At 37.4% G+C, this 16,572-nt stretch overlaps 1 protein-coding gene across 1 annotated transcript in view; it reads left to right on the top strand.

The window, feature by feature from the left end:
* The window catches only part of LOC118182555 (chordin-like protein 1), a 156,690-nt gene that overhangs the window by 125,770 nt on the left and 14,348 nt on the right, over positions 1–16,572 (top strand). Inside the window, exons 8-9 of the mRNA XM_035351925.2 lie at positions 3,854–3,951; positions 4,829–4,937. Coding sequence (XP_035207816.1) covers positions 3,854–3,951; positions 4,829–4,937 — 207 coding nt within the window. The remainder of the gene's footprint in view (positions 1–3,853; positions 3,952–4,828; positions 4,938–16,572) is intronic.

Raw genomic sequence — 16,572 nt, 5'->3', positions numbered from 1 at the left:
GCAGTCCAAGGGCCATTTAAACAATAAATGGCACTGTGCTCGTTCAAGGCGATGTCCATACTTCTTTAAACATCACTTCACAACTCGGAAAGGACGTTTCTCATTAAAGCAATAGAAAGCATTCTATCTCTGCTAGGGACATAGAACGCGAAAGGATCAAAATTACTAGTCTTTCCTATTGTGGAATCTAATAAACGGTTAGAACTATCCCTGAAATTACATCGCTACATACAGGAGCTTTGAAATGAAAAGCGCATTGTTGACAGCTAAGAGTTTCAGGAAAACGTAATTGCAGTTCTCAGTGAGAAGACGGAAGTATATGAAGAGAGTAAGCAAACTTTGTATCTCGGTTCTCTCAGTGGCATATGTGTTTACATGGAATAATAAACCAAGATCTTGCTTTTAAAATAAAAGGGTTTTTTCAGATACCTTGTTCAGATCTCTTTTTATTACTAAGCGGTACTATTTCCTGGACTTGGTGATAAAGACTAAAGAGAAGAAGAACCGCTCTTTGTTAAACTCATCTCCTCCGTTTATAAAACTTAAACTGGCAAAAGACTGATTCTTCAGACCCAGAATAAACTGTGTGACTGATGAAAGCTGTTTGTTGTTCATTCACTTATCTTTAAGTTATGCAGTGCTTTAATAAAACAGGCTTAGCAGAAATTTCGCCCAGTGTGATTAGAACCAGGACCCGTGGGGATGTTGGGTACCCTTCTGTAAACCCTGTGAGCCACTGTTTGTAAATCTCTTTATCCACAATACAGCTGAGAGCGACATAAGACCTTTACCTTACGATTAAAAAAAGCAGTGCTCTAGATGCATTGAAAACTATTTCTGTGATTGTAAATGAGTGAGAGTTTTCCAGAATTAAAGCAAATGTGGTGCATAAGTGAGCACTGGCTTCCTTTCTCGAATACCAGCTGATAGGAGATCGAAGTGGATACAGACATTTAGTTTATAGGAAACCTCATAAAATTATCTTTCCACTAACGCACATTAGCAATCTTTAATTATAAAGGGAAGTGGCCGTTGTAGGTTAAAGAAAAAAGAAACGAAAACATTGATTACACCAGTAATAACCATTAACTGACAAATCAACTTGACAAAGTGCAGTCTGCTTTCTGGCAAAAAAGCGAATTTTGGATTTTAAGCCTGAAAAAAGTATAAATTACTGAAATCTCATGATACGTTTGGTGAATGCAGCCAAAGAGAAGCTGTATTTAAAATGAAAATTTCCCAAACATCATTGTGCAAGTTACTCAAACAAACAAATAAAACTGATAAAGAACTACTAAAAAATGCAAACTCTCAAGGTAGTGCGGAATGGTTAAAAAATTGAGAATCGAGAGAAATTCTTGAAATAGCTCTTCTAGAGATGTATCAAGGATTGAGACTAAACAATGTTCTAATTTGTAAGCTCTTTTAAGCATAAAAGCTGTAGGATTCGCTAAAATTGTAGGAGAAACTTTTATGCCAACTGATGGATGGCTCACAAGATGGAAAGAAAGAAATAACATTGTTTATCGGAAACTGAACGGTGAGGTGAGATGCAAGGGACAGATCATCATTTGGCTGAGAAATGGATAAAAGACATTTTACGCGGGCTTCTGAAAGAATACAATCCAGACGCAGTTTGTAACATAGATGAAACTGGTCTGTTTTACAGAGCATTATCGGATCCCACAAATTGATGTTTAAAAGTGAAACGGCAGATGGTTTTAAAAAATTAAAAGAACTAGTTACTGTGTGATCAACGTGCAATATGGATGAAACAGTTAGAAAGACTCCGTTGATTATTGAAAAAAGTAGAAAATCTCGATGGTTAAAAGGAGTCAAGAACTTTGTTTTACTATAAAAACAAGATCTCATAGATGACAAGCACTATTTTTATAGATTTCCTTTTGAAATAGGAGAGAAATACAGCTGAGAAATGAAAAAATAGCTTTATTCTTAAATAACTGTGCTGCACTCACCTCTGATATCGCTCTGATAAGAATATTAAATGAGTTTTTCTTCCTGAAAATACGACTTTTATCATTTATCATTTAGACCAAGATATTATAAAAGCTTTCAAATGTTACTACATAAAATGTACGTTCAAAAGCAGATAAACAAAACCAAATCTTATATAAAAACAAGCATTTCGAAGGAGATAACTAAGTTGATATTCTTGCAAGAGGTTACGTATATTATAATAAATGCGTGGGAGGCAGTCTCCCAAAACACAGAAATTGTTTAGAAAACGTGGTTTTTATTTAGAAGAAGTCACAGAGGAATTGCAAGATATTTCTAATATTTGGGACGTTAGTTGGATAACTCATGAAGATTTACTTTTAGAATATTGTTACGAAATGTCCAGGCGCGGTAAGATAGCTTCCCCGCAAAGCAGTTTTAGGGTTGCCATAAAATGGCAAGGGAAGCCCGGGTTGCCATATTTTGCGATAATCGCCCATTTGGTGACATTTGGCGACAAAATTGGCGATATGCCATGGATGGATGGAGAACCTTCTGGAACGAATTCTTACCGGTTTAGCCCAGAATGTTCTCGAACACCAGTCAAAAGCTATATAAACCATGCTGGTCCGCAGTCAGTCAGAGTGTGCTTCGTCGAGAGGGCGAGAAAGTGCCTCGCATAGAGTGCGAGTTAGTAGTATTGAGTGTGTGTGCGTCGTCTAGCGAGCTGATAGTCAGTCATTGAGTGAGTGTCTCGAAGTCTAGCGCCAAGTTGGTCGTCGAGTGCATCGAGAGAGTCATTTAGTGCGTCGCGAATTAGTGCATCGCCGAGTTTTGTCTTAGACTGTGCTGAGTAGAGAGCTATACTCTTGTGTATCGTCGAGTGCATCGCGAGTCGTAGCGTGGAGAGTCTCGAGAGTACGTGGAGTTCCGAGAACGACCGAGCAGAGTCGTCTTCATGGCAAAGCCTCTAGTGCTTTGCCGTGAAGCTGTCTCCACCGTGATAGCCTGATAATCTGAAGCCTGTGTCGCTGATCGTGTCAGCGTGTTTATAGTAGTTCATCGACGACTGTCAAAAGGTGTTTTGGAGCTGTCCTTGTGTACCAGCAAGTGTGTTTCGATACTTCATCAAGTGTCGTCGTTATTCACTCCAAATCTACAAACCCCTTACGAACGTGAAGGAAGAAAATAACGTAACAACTGGTGTCAGGAAGAGAAAAACGCAACAATATGTTGCAATTGATGATAATATTGAGACAGCATGTGAAAACACTGGATACGATATTACAGAAGACGTTAAAAGAGCTGCAGAAACTGAAACTGACACTGAAAGTGATACGGAAGAAAGTGAGTACATGCCAACCTCAGTTGAATAGAGATGCGCACTGCAAACTCTCTAAGAACTCTTGAATTGAAAATAATAAATGAATAAAAAATAAATTTTCAAATTTCGTTAATAATTTTAGCGTTAATTTCTAATTAATAATTTAGGTATTAATTATTAAATTAATTGTTAGTTACTAGCTTACTAAATATGTTCAAAGTTGATACCGTAATTTGCAATTTTGAAATCGACGTTTATTAAACTCATTATGCGCCAAGAACTAATAAACTTGTTGGCGCATAATGAGTTGAACTAATAAAATTAAATACGTTTGAAACGGAAGTGATTTTAATAACCGGAGGGTATTAAAATTTCATATACTGTTAAGTTTCTTGCATACCTAAAATCCTGGTTCGTCACCTTGGGTTTACGCATTTCATAAGATGAAAGACACTGATCTCTACCATTCGCCAATTCTTGTTATTCAAGATTAGCTATAGATTTCCATGTTTCTTAAAAGTACCTTTTTAATGCTAATTTTTCCTCATCACTCTTATATCTGTGGTATTTCAGATTGTACTGCTGCCGGTGTCACATACAGTCATGGATCATCCTGGCATCCTGTGATAGGACCGTTTGGGCCTATGGACTGCGTTTACTGCAAATGCCAAGTACGGTATTTAAAATATCATTTTAGCAGTGCTTTTAAATTAAATTGTGTGCATAAACTCGCTAATATTACGAATATTTATTTAATTTTCCAGAGCAATATATATTTATCACAGTAACTGAAATGATGTGAAACATTTTTTGTTACTTGCACGCTTATTTCTTATTATTTATTTATAAATTGTTTAATTTAATTATTAGTCCATAGGCGTCAGCCCAGAAAGGCTATTAATTTCGTTTTGGCGTTTTGCGTTGAAAACTTTAAATGTCGGTTCACTTTTCAAACTGTTGCCACAAAATTTTACAGCTCTGTATTATATTTAAAGAAATTAAATAATGAAGCATCTGCATAAATGTATGTATGTTTATTGCATTGTTATAAAACGACGGTACCTAGAGCCGGTACCTAGACGGTACCTAGAGTCATCACATATTGAATAACGTACCTTTCCATCCGAATATGGGCATCAGGAAGCCCAAATTTAGAATTTGTTTTATTATCTATTTCATATTTTGTAGAACTTTAACGAATTTTTAATTAACAAACTCAATAATTTCAAAGCGAGCAATGACAGCACTGTAGGGAAAAAAAAGACTTTATCTCCAGCGCACGAGACTGTGTATCGGAAATTCTAAAGATATGCTCATTTAAAAATTATTTTGCGACATTGCTGTTGAACTGAATTTTGTGATTTAAGTGCAAAGAACATGGTATTTCACCGGCATATTTTCATCACGAGAGGAAAGGAGATATAAAAAAATGAACCTAGCCATAAAATGTTATGAACCAAAGAACATAAGATGAAAATGTAGATATACATTACTTAGATTTTCGTTGCTGAAACATTTGTTTAAATACAAACTTTTATTTAATTGCAGAATGGAAAAATAGAATGTAGTCGGTTGAATTGTCCATCTGTCCAAACACTATCCTGCTCAAAACCAATCCAAGTTCCTGGTCATTGCTGCCCGCTGTGTACTGATGAAGGTTTGAATAAATATATTTATTTTTAGAACAAATAAACTTCGTATATTGTGTATTTCTTACTTCTAGAATAAAGAAGCGGCCTTAAACATAATATGTAATACTTTTTTCTCTAAATTTATTATAAAATTTGGTTCTGTATGAAGAAAAATTTGGCATGTCAAAGATTACACCAAATGAGTTTTTAAACCCAACTATGGTAATGCTATCAGGTTCAGTATTCCTCCTTACTTGCTTGGGAAACATTCAATGACCTGACTCGGAAAAGGGAGCTTACTAAAGCTATGTTCAATAAATGTGGGAAGTAGACAAGATACACAGGAAGGGTATACGAAACCCTTTATTTTCAACTCTTTACAATGATTTCCGGACTTCGGAATACAGAGACCAACCACTTGTGGTCTGAATATAAAAATATTAACTAAACTCTAACTTAACTTTGGAATAATAAACAAGGGCCTACGTGGAAGATTGGCCGTATATTAACAGGAAGCCCTATGTAGTACAGAGAACTGTTAACACTACAATACGTTTAAAATTATTAAGAGGATTAAACCTCTGGCCTGGAAGGCAACCAGCAACCGAGTAAAAACTGCTAAGGCAAGCGGCCTGCTTCTACTAACTCCTTCCTCTCTCTCTCGCTTGGCAAAAAGCCACAACTTAAGTACTTGGCGTTCGCAAGACAAATTTGCATAAATAAGTTAAAGCTTTTAATTCTGGCCGGAAGTAGAAAATAAGAAGTGATAGTAAAGATTTAAAATAAAATAAACGTTAGTAAAACTTAAGATCCTTACATACTTCCCGCCAGAGTTAATTAATAGTTTGAAACTGAGGTCTAAAACGACCTTGTTGAAAACTTTTAGCTCTAGAATCTAACGCGAGGCCAATCTTTTACAAACATTTCTCACTAGAAACTAAAAATTTTTTAAAAAAATTTGTTTTTACATTATCAGCTCCATGGACAATTACTTTTCATCTGTACTGCATCTAAACAGGAGCTTTTAGTTGAAATCTGGTTCCTTCCAGAGATCTGGAAGGAAAACTAGTTTAATGAAATGTTACACAATTAAATGGCAAGTAATATGAATATTTATATTTCTCCTAACATTCTTATTTCATTCATGACTTTATTTAATTATCTCTCCCCGTGCTCTCTGACATGTGTTGTAAAAGAAAACACCAAACACGAATGTGTTTATGTACAAGTGTTCAACACTACCGCCTGCAATCAAAACACTAACGTGTTAAAATTCAACATAACAAGACCTCAGAACACACCTTATATTCATCTCTAAACCCTGAGGTACTATTCTGAAAAGTGGCTAACTCTGAAGTGTAGCGTCAGAGAGCCTAACTACATTCATTCAACCTTTAACACATATTCACAATAATTTGGTCTTTTTACAGTCACACGAATAAGTTTTTTTTTTTTTTTTTTTTTTTTTTTTTGCATTACTTTCACTTTTAACAAATCACAGTATTTCTTAACGTTTAAAATAACAGTTCACATTGTATATAAGAACATATTAACATGCCGTTAATTTTACGCATTTTAAAACATACATTAGTAGCACATTGTTAACTTCAATTCTTTTCCAAGCAAGTGCCAATTCTTCTACATTGAAATGCTACATTTCAAAAGTCTTTCAGACTAAAACTTCTTTATTGCCAGAATCTTTTAAATAAAATTTTATACAATAACTTTTACAATATTCAAGTATTTACACATTCCTATTATACATCAACTTTAGTTTTACTCGCGAGTAATTGAAAAACATAATACCAAAATAGATAACAACTCATTTCTCGCCTGTTTGGCGATAAAGGTAGACCTCACATGAGGTAAAACGTCTTGAATTCTGTCACTTGCAGTAAGAATGAAAGATTAACTTAAGGTTGCAAAGTAACATAAAATTTTACTTATCTTTGTGATATTCGGACATTCTTTTTTCTGCCCAGTCCTGGAAGGTAGCAAAAATTAGCGTTTGGTTTATCTTCCTTCTTGTGCGGGCTCGCCCTTCAGTTCCTTCCTCTATGAACTTTCTTTTCCCTCCAGTTCGGTCACCCTTGAAGACCTTCTTTTTCGCCTCTGTCTGTGGTCTTGGCCGTTTTATGGCAGCTGGTCTTGTCGGAACCGGGACACTTCTATCTCGTTCCTGCTTGGATCTCGTTGCTGGCCGTTCAAATTTTCCTTGTATCTTTGCCTCCGCCGCTGGTGTTCCTTCCGCAATTCGTCGACATTTGCTGCGTAGAGTCCTGTCCGATGGGTAGATCTTCCGTTTGGGAGCCGGGTTATAGATGCCGTTATTTCTCCTGGCTCTCTTTGCATTCGTCGTACTTCTCCCTTCTTCATTCTGGGGGTGGTCGTGCGCTCTCTTTTCTGGTCGGTGGAACGGCTTCTTTTTCTTGTTTCCTTCAATTTTCCAACGGGGAAACTTTCTTTTCAATTGCTCCTGCCTCCTAATGGCTTGCCCTTGTGCTTGTCGTTGTTCCACCTCTGGAGCTTGTGCCTGCCGTGCCGGATCCTGCAAAAGATCTTTAAATATTTGCATTTTGTTACGGTCATACTATGGTTTTATCTGGTCAATGCTTGCGGAGCATGTTTCACCATTCCTGGCTTTTAACACCACTACAGCGTGAGTTATTTTTTCTATGACATATGGTCCTTCAAATCGTGGAAAAAATTTGGCGGTTTTATCTTCTGGTGCTGAAGAAAGTGAATGCTTAATTTTTAATACTTCATTTCCTACTTTATAAGTTACTCCCCGTCGTTTCATATCATAATAGAGCTTCTGTTTTCTCTGTGCTACTTCAGTGTTCGTTTTTGCTTTTTTAATTAATTTTTCTATATCACCCATTTTAAATTCTGGGGCTCTTTGTTGAACATAAAATAATTTATCTAACGGCGTTATAATCTTTCTGCCTAAAAATAACTCAGCAGGAGTTTTGCCCGTTGTATCATGTTTTGAGGTCCTAAGGGCGAAAGCAAATTCATTGACATAGTTATCCCAGGTTTTATGAAAATTTTTAACATAACTACGGATAATTTTCACTATATTTCTATTGACCCGTTCCGCTATATTTGATTGCGGCCGATACGGGACCATTTTTAAATGACGTATGCAAAGTTTTTAGCACATGTCTTCAAATATATTACTTACAAATTGAGGACCATTATCCGATATAACTTTTAGGGGCGCCTCGTATTTTAAAATATATTTATTTAAAATAGAATCAGTAACTAATTTCGCGGAGGCTCGTTTTAAGGGAACAATTTCGGTCCACTTACTAAAATGATCAACCATAACAAGGAGATAGCGACTTTTATTTAAATGACTTTTTGGGAAAGGGCCCAATAAATCGATGCCAATTATTTCATTTGGAAATTCGGATTTAATACTTTTTAGAAACACGGCCGGGCGGAAATTAATATAATTAACTGCTTGACATGTTGGGCAGGACTGGACATACGCCCTTGTTAACTTTTGCAGTTCAGGAAAATAGATTGCCTCGCGTACGCGTTGGATAGTTTTTCGAATACCAGCATGAGAAGCTAATGGGTTGTCGTGTAACTCCTGCAGGATATTTAATCTAAGACTAGCTGGGATAACAGGTCGAAATTCGTTGTTGGAATTTGTTGTTTTTGTATAAAATAATAGACCATCTATTAGTTCGTAATGGGCCGCCCTATTTCTTATCGCCACAATATCTTGGTGGCTAAAATTCAGGATCCTTTAAATACTCATAAATGTTTCTAAACTCAGGATCCTTACCCAGTCCGTTTATTACAGTTTCTCGGGAATTTATTGTACATGCTGTGAGCATTGCCACCTTTACAGTATTACCTTCTTCATCTATTTTTATTCTGGATAGGGCATCTGCTACGATATTTTCCTTTCCGGGGGTGTGCTTGATTACCAGATTATACTCTTGTAACTTGAGTGCCCACCTTATTAACCTTGGGGATAAGTTTTTCCCTGAGTACAATCTAGTTACCGCCGCATGATCAGAATACACTGTTATTGGCGCCCTTCCAAAATAGACTCGGAACTTTTGCACTGCTAACAGAACTGCAAGTGCCTCTCTCTCAGCCGCGGAATAATTTCTTTGTGTTTGATTTAAAGTTCGACTAAAAAATGCCATGGGCTGCTGATTTTGCGAAAGTACCGCTCCTACCGCATAATCCGAAGCATCCGCTGAAATTTCTAAATTTTCATCCTTTTCAGGAAATTTCAAAACAGGGGCTTGCGTTAATGCTTGCTTTAATTTTTCGAAAGCACTATTGGCTTCGGCCGTCCACGAGAATCTTGCCTTTTTCCTTTTTAATTTAACAATGGTTCAGCAATAGCTGCAAAATCTTTTATAAAGGACCTATAATATGAACAAAGTCCTAGAAAAGAAGAGAGCTTCTTCGCCGTATTTGGCGGCGGATACTTTTGCACAGAGATTATTTTTGATTCGTCTGTCTCGATTCCTTTCTGAGATATTTTGTAACCTAAGTATTTTAATTCAGGGGCTGCAAATTTGCACTTTTCATTTAATAATGAAAACACCTGTCTTAAATCCTGTACATGTTGGTCCAGATTATCACTAGTAATAATGATATCGTCTAAATAGATAAATGTGGACTTTCCAAGAACAGGCCTTAGCACAATGTCCATACATCGCTGAAATGTTGCCGGTGCCCCTGAAAGGCCAAACGGCATACGCAGGAACGCATAAGTGCCAGACTTAGTTATAAAAGCAGTCTAAGGCACGTCTTCCGGTCTAAGCCCTATTTGAAAATAACCAGTCGTTAAGTCTAAAGTCGTCATGTATTTGGTAGACTTTATGTTCCTTAGAATTAATTCAATAATAGGTAACGGATATACCGGATATTTAGTCATGGAGTTTAATTTACGATAGTCGATCGCAAAACGCCACCTTTTTGGATGTGTTACTGGATAGTCATTGTTTTTCTTACATAAAACCACCGGGCTAGCATAACTACTTGAGATGGGCGTTATGATTTTTTTACGTAACATATCTCTAATGTGCCACTCTATAATTTTTTCTTTATTCTTATCATACCGGTATGGTTTGTGGCGAAATGGCAGTGAATCTACGGTGTCGATACCATGGTTAGTAACTTGAGTAAATCCTGGAATATCACTAAATAACGAAGCAAATTCACTTACCACTTGTCGGATTTTTTGTTGCTCTTCCTTAGGCAGGTGGTCAAGGTTTAACATTGGTGGTTCTGTTTTCTCCTTTCGAACTGGTTTCGTCGTCAGCTTAAGGGACGCTTCGTTAAAATCCAGTGTTGCTTCTGCCTCTGAAAAAAAATCTATTCCTAAGATGATATGTGCTTGCAGATTCTTTACTATAAAAAAACATAATTTTTACTTGTTCGTCCTTGATACGAACGTATAGCGGTAATTTACCTATGCACTTATATCTTTCTCCCTGCGCAGCTAACACTGTCGTATTATCTGCATTATATATGCGGTATTTCCGAAAATACTTCCTAAAAAAATCTTCTGCCACACAGGAACACTGCGCGCCTGTATCCAGGAGTGCGGTGGCTGGGATATTATTCACCAACACTTCAATCTTCGGAAGAGTCAAATTTTTCACCATTACTGTATTTAACTTGAAGGAAGAGGGGTTTTCGTGACCTTCGGATTTCCGCACCCTCTCGTCAGCAGAAATCCGTTTTAGTTTAAATTATTTTTCATTTCCGTGCTTTCCTTCTTTTTCCCCTGGCCTTGAGACTTTTTTCCTGGATTGCTATTGAACTGTCGACGTTCTCCGGCTGTTTTTGAATGCTCGGGTTTCCTTGCCCACTGATTGGCTTTGCTTCCGTAGCCGTGTGCTTGAGTTTGCTGTAGTCTTGGCGCACCAAATTGGTTTCGCTGTTGATATTGGCGTCTTCTTTCGACGTCCGCCGTTCTTCTACTTTCAAACTGGATTGCTAGCTCAAATAACTTTTCCAGTGTAGTCGGATTTCTTAATTCAATAAAGTCTTGCACTTGGGGCAGTAACCTCGGCAAAATCACTTGAATTATTTCAGGATCCGGACGGTTTCCATACAAGAGTTTGAAGACATGAATTTTTCTTAAAATAAAGCTTGAGAGATTTTCGATCCTTTGCTGATATATACTGAAAAGTTCCGTTTCTAATTTCGCACGATCCCTTACGACAGGGAAGGCTTTTACTAGGGCAGTCTTGAAATTTTCGTAAGTATAGGTGGGACTTCCTGCTTGACCCAAGAGACTACTGCCTATACATTTGAACCAATTAAGCGCTTGGCCCCTCAAAGCGCTGGTAGCTAAGGTGACTTTCTGGAACTCGTGCACGGGATACATTATGAAGTGGTCCTCCAATTTTTCCAAAAAACTGGTTACCGGTGAGTTTCCATTAAATGTTGCTTCTGGTTTCATCGAAGCGCGCATGGTCTGGACGATGTAAACAAATCCTTCCAGGGCGGCAGCTGGCATTTCTGGATTCTGAGCCGCTTCTGCAGGCAGCACAGGTTCTTCTTGAAACTCGTCCATGGTTATTCTTCTTCGTCGGGCGCCACTATCAGGTTCAGTATTCCTCCTTACTTGCTTGGGGAACATTGAATGACCTGACTCGGAACAGGGAGCTTGATAAAGCTATGTTCAATAAATGTGGGAAGTAGACAAGATACACAGGAAGGGTATACGAAACCCTCTATTTTCCTCTCTTTACAATGATTTCCGGACTTCGGAATACAGAGACCAACCACTTGTGGTCTGAATATAAAAATATTAACTAAACTCTAACTTAACTTTGGAATAATAAACAAGGGCCTACGTGGAAGATTGGCCGTATATTAACAGGAAGCCGTATGTAGTACAGAGAACTGTTAACACTACGATACGTTTAAAATTATCAAGAGGATTAAACCTCTGGCCTTGAAGGCAACCAGCAACCGAGTAAAACTGCTAAGGCAAGCGGCCTGCTTCTACTAACTCCTTCCTCTCTCTCTCGCTTGGCAAAAAGCCACAACTTAAGTACTTGGCGTTCGCAAAACAAATTTGCATAAATAAGTTAAAGCTTTTAATTCTGGCCGGAAGTAGAAAATAAGAAGTGATAGTAAAGATTTAAAATAAAATAAACGTTAGTAAAACTTAAGATCCTTACATACTTCCCGCCAGAGTTAATTAATAGTTTGAAACTGAGGTCTAAAACGACCTTGTTGAAAACTTTTAGCTCTAGAATCTAACGCGAGGCCAATCTTTTACAAACATTTCTCACTAGAAACTAAAAATTTTTAAAAAAAATTTGTTTTTACATTATCAGCTCCATGGACAATTACTTTTCATCTGTACTGCATCTAAACAGGAGCTTTTAGTTGAAATCTGGTTCCTTCCAGAGATCTGGAAGGAAAACTAGTTTAATGAAATGTTACACAATTAAATGGCAAGTAACATGAATATTTATATTTCTCCTAACATTCTTATTTCATTCATGACTTTATTTAATTATCTCTCCCCGTGCTCTCTGACATGTGTTGTAAAAGAAAACACCAAACACGAATGTGTTTATGTACAAGTGTTCAACACTACCGCCTGCAATCAAAACACTAACGTGTTAAAATTCAACATAACAAGACCTCAGAACACACCTTATATTCATCTCTAAACCCTGAGGTACTATTCTGAAAAGTGGCTAACTCTGAAGTGTAGCGTCAGAGAGCCTAACTACATTCATTCAACCTTTAACACATATTCACAATAATTTGGTCTTTTTACAGTCACACGAATAAGTTTTTTTTTTGCATTACTTTCACTTTTAACAAATCACAGTATTTCTTAACGTTTAAAATAACAGTTCACATTGTATATAAGAACATATTAACATGCCGTTAATTTTACGCATTTTAAAACATACATTAGTAGCACATTGTTAACTTCAATTCTTTTCCAAGCAAGTGCCAATTCTTCTACATTGAAATGCTACATTTCAAAAGTCTTTCAGACTAAAACTTCTTTATTGCCAGAATCTTTTAAATAAAATTTTATACAATAACTTTTACAATATTCAAGTATTTACACATTCCTATTATACATCAACTTTAGTTTTACTCGCGAGTAATTGAAAAACATAATACCAAAATAGATAACAACTCATTTCTCGCCTGTTTGGCGATAAAGGTAGACCTCACATGAGGTAAAACGTCTTGAATTCTGTCACTTGCAGTAAGAATGAAAGATTAACTTAAGGTTGCAAAGTAACATAAAATTTTACTTATCTTTGTGATATTCGGACATTCTTTTTTCTGCCCAGTCCTGGAAGGTAGCAAAAATTAGCGTTTGGTTTATCTTCCTTCTTGTGCGGGCTCGCCCTTCAGTTCCTTCCTCTATGAACTTTCTTTTCCCTCCAGTTCGGTCACCCTTGAAGACCTTCTTTTTCGCCTCTGTCTGTGGTCTTGGCCGTTTTATGGCAGCTGGTCTTGTCGGAACCGGGACACTTCTATCTCGTTCCTGCTTGGATCTCGTTGCTGGCCGTTCAAATTTTCCTTGTATCTTTGCCTCCGCCGCTGGTGTTCCTTCCGCAATTCGTCGACATTTGCTGCGTAGAGTCCTGTCCGATGGGTAGATCTTCCGTTTGGGAGCCGGGTTATAGATGCCGTTATTTCTCCTGGCTCTCTTTGCATTCGTCGTACTTCTCCCTTCTTCATTCTGGGGGTGGTCGTGCGCTCTCTTTTCTGGTCGGTGGAACGGCTTCTTTTTCTTGTTTCCTTCAATTTTCCAACGGGGAAACTTTCTTTTCAATTGCTCCTGCCTCCTAATGGCTTGCCCTTGTGCTTGTCGTTGTTCCACCTCTGGAGCTTGTGCCTGCCGTGCCGGATCCTGCAAAAGATCTTTAAATATTTGCATTTTGTTACGGTCATACTATGGTTTTATCTGGTCAATGCTTGCGGAGCATGTTTCACCATTCCTGGCTTTTAACACCACTACAGCGTGAGTTATTTTTTCTATGACATATGGTCCTTCAAATCGTGGAAAAAATTTGGCGGTTTTATCTTCTGGTGCTGAAGAAAGTGAATGCTTAATTTTTAATACTTCATTTCCTACTTTATAAGTTACTCCCCGTCGTTTCATATCATAATAGAGCTTCTGTTTTCTCTGTGCTACTTCAGTGTTCGTTTTTGCTTTTTTAATTAATTTTTCTATATCACCCATTTTAAATTCTGGGGCTCTTTGTTGAACATAAAATAATTTATCTAACGGCGTTATAATCTTTCTGCCTAAAAATAACTCAGCAGGAGTTTTGCCCGTTGTATCATGTTTTGAGGTCCTAAGGGCGAAAGCAAATTCATTGACATAGTTATCCCAGGTTTTATGAAAATTTTTAACATAACTACGGATAATTTTCACTATATTTCTATTGACCCGTTCCGCTATATTTGATTGCGGCCGATACGGGACCATTTTTAAATGACGTATGCAAAGTTTTTAGCACATGTCTTCAAATATATTACTTACAAATTGAGGACCATTATCCGATATAACTTTTAGGGGCGCCTCGTATTTTAAAATATATTTATTTAAAATAGAATCAGTAACTAATTTCGCGGAGGCTCGTTTTAAGGGAACAATTTCGGTCCACTTACTAAAATGATCAACCATAACAAGGAGATAGCGACTTTTATTTAAATGACTTTTTGGGAAAGGGCCCAATAAATCGATGCCAATTATTTCATTTGGAAATTCGGATTTAATACTTTTTAGAAACACGGCCGGGCGGAAATTAATATAATTAACTGCTTGACATGTTGGGCAGGACTGGACATACGCCCTTGTTAACTTTTGCAGTTCAGGAAAATAGATTGCCTCGCGTACGCGTTGGATAGTTTTTCGAATACCAGCATGAGAAGCTAATGGGTTGTCGTGTAACTCCTGCAGGATATTTAATCTAAGACTAGCTGGGATAACAGGTCGAAATTCGTTGTTGGAATTTGTTGTTTTTGTATAAAATAATAGACCATCTATTAGTTCGTAATGGGCCGCCCTATTTCTTATCGCCACAATATCTTGGTGGCTAAAATTCAGGATCCTTTAAATACTCATAAATGTTTCTAAACTCAGGATCCTTACCCAGTCCGTTTATTACAGTTTCTCGGGAATTTATTGTACATGCTGTGAGCATTGCCACCTTTACAGTATTACCTTCTTCATCTATTTTTATTCTGGATAGGGCATCTGCTACGATATTTTCCTTTCCGGGGGTGTGCTTGATTACCAGATTATACTCTTGTAACTTGAGTGCCCACCTTATTAACCTTGGGGATAAGTTTTTCCCTGAGTACAATCTAGTTACCGCCGCATGATCAGAATACACTGTTATTGGCGCCCTTCCAAAATAGACTCGGAACTTTTGCACTGCTAACAGAACTGCAAGTGCCTCTCTCTCAGCCGCGGAATAATTTCTTTGTGTTTGATTTAAAGTTCGACTAAAAAATGCCATGGGCTGCTGATTTTGCGAAAGTACCGCTCCTACCGCATAATCCGAAGCATCCGCTGAAATTTCTAAATTTTCATCCTTTTCAGGAAATTTCAAAACAGGGGCTTGCGTTAATGCTTGCTTTAATTTTTCGAAAGCACTATTGGCTTCGGCCGTCCACGAGAATCTTGCCTTTTTCCTTTTTAATTTAACAATGGTTCAGCAATAGCTGCAAATTCTTTTATAAAAGACCTATAATATGAACAAAGTCCTAGAAAAGAAGAGAGCTTCTTCGCCGTATTTGGCGGCGGATACTTTTGCCCAGAGATTATTTTTGATTCGTCTGTCTCGATTCCTTTCTGAGATATTTTGTAACCTAAGTATTTTAATTCAGGGGCTGCAAATTTGCACTTTTCATTTAATAATGAAAACACCTGTCTTAAATCCTGTACATGTTGGTCCAGATTATCACTAGTAATAATGATATCGTCTAAATAGATAAATGTGGACTTTCCAAGAACAGGCCTTAGCACAATGTCCATACATCGCTGAAATGTTGCCGGTGCCCCTGAAAGGCCAAACGGCATACGCAGGAACGCATAAGTGCCAGACTTAGTTATAAAAGCAGTCTAAGGCACGTCTTCCGGTCTAAGCCCTATTTGAAAATAACCAGTCGTTAAGTCTAAAGTCGTCATGTATTTGGTAGACTTTATGTTCCTTAGAATTAATTCAATAATAGGTAACGGATATACCGGATATTTAGTCATGGAGTTTAATTTACGATAGTCGATCGCAAAACGCCACCTTTTTGGATGTGTTACTGGATAGTCATTGTTTTTCTTACATAAAACCACCGGGCTAGCATAACTACTTGAGATGGGCGTTATGATTTTTTTACGTAACATATCTCTAATGTGCCACTCTATAATTTTTTCTTTATTCTTATCATACCGGTATGGTTTGTGGCGAAATGGCAGTGAATCTACGGTGTCGATACCATGGTTAGTAACTTGAGTAAATCCTGGAATATCACTAAATAACGAAGCAAATTCACTTACCACGTGTCGGATTTTTTGTTGCTCTTCCTTAGGCAGGTGGTCAAGGTTTAACATTGGTGGTTCTGTTTTCTCCTTTCGAACTGGTTTCGTCGTCAGCTTAAGGGACGCTTCGTTAAAATCCAGTG

The sequence above is a fragment of the Stegodyphus dumicola genome, chromosome X2 (assembly GCF_044657685.1).
Source record: "Stegodyphus dumicola isolate Sdum_Otavi_A_Nest chromosome X2, ASM4465768v1".
Taxonomy (NCBI): Eukaryota; Metazoa; Arthropoda; class Arachnida; order Araneae; family Eresidae; genus Stegodyphus; species Stegodyphus dumicola.
Note: the sequence above shows the minus strand (reverse complement) of the source record. Positions and strands in the feature narration are given on the sequence as shown.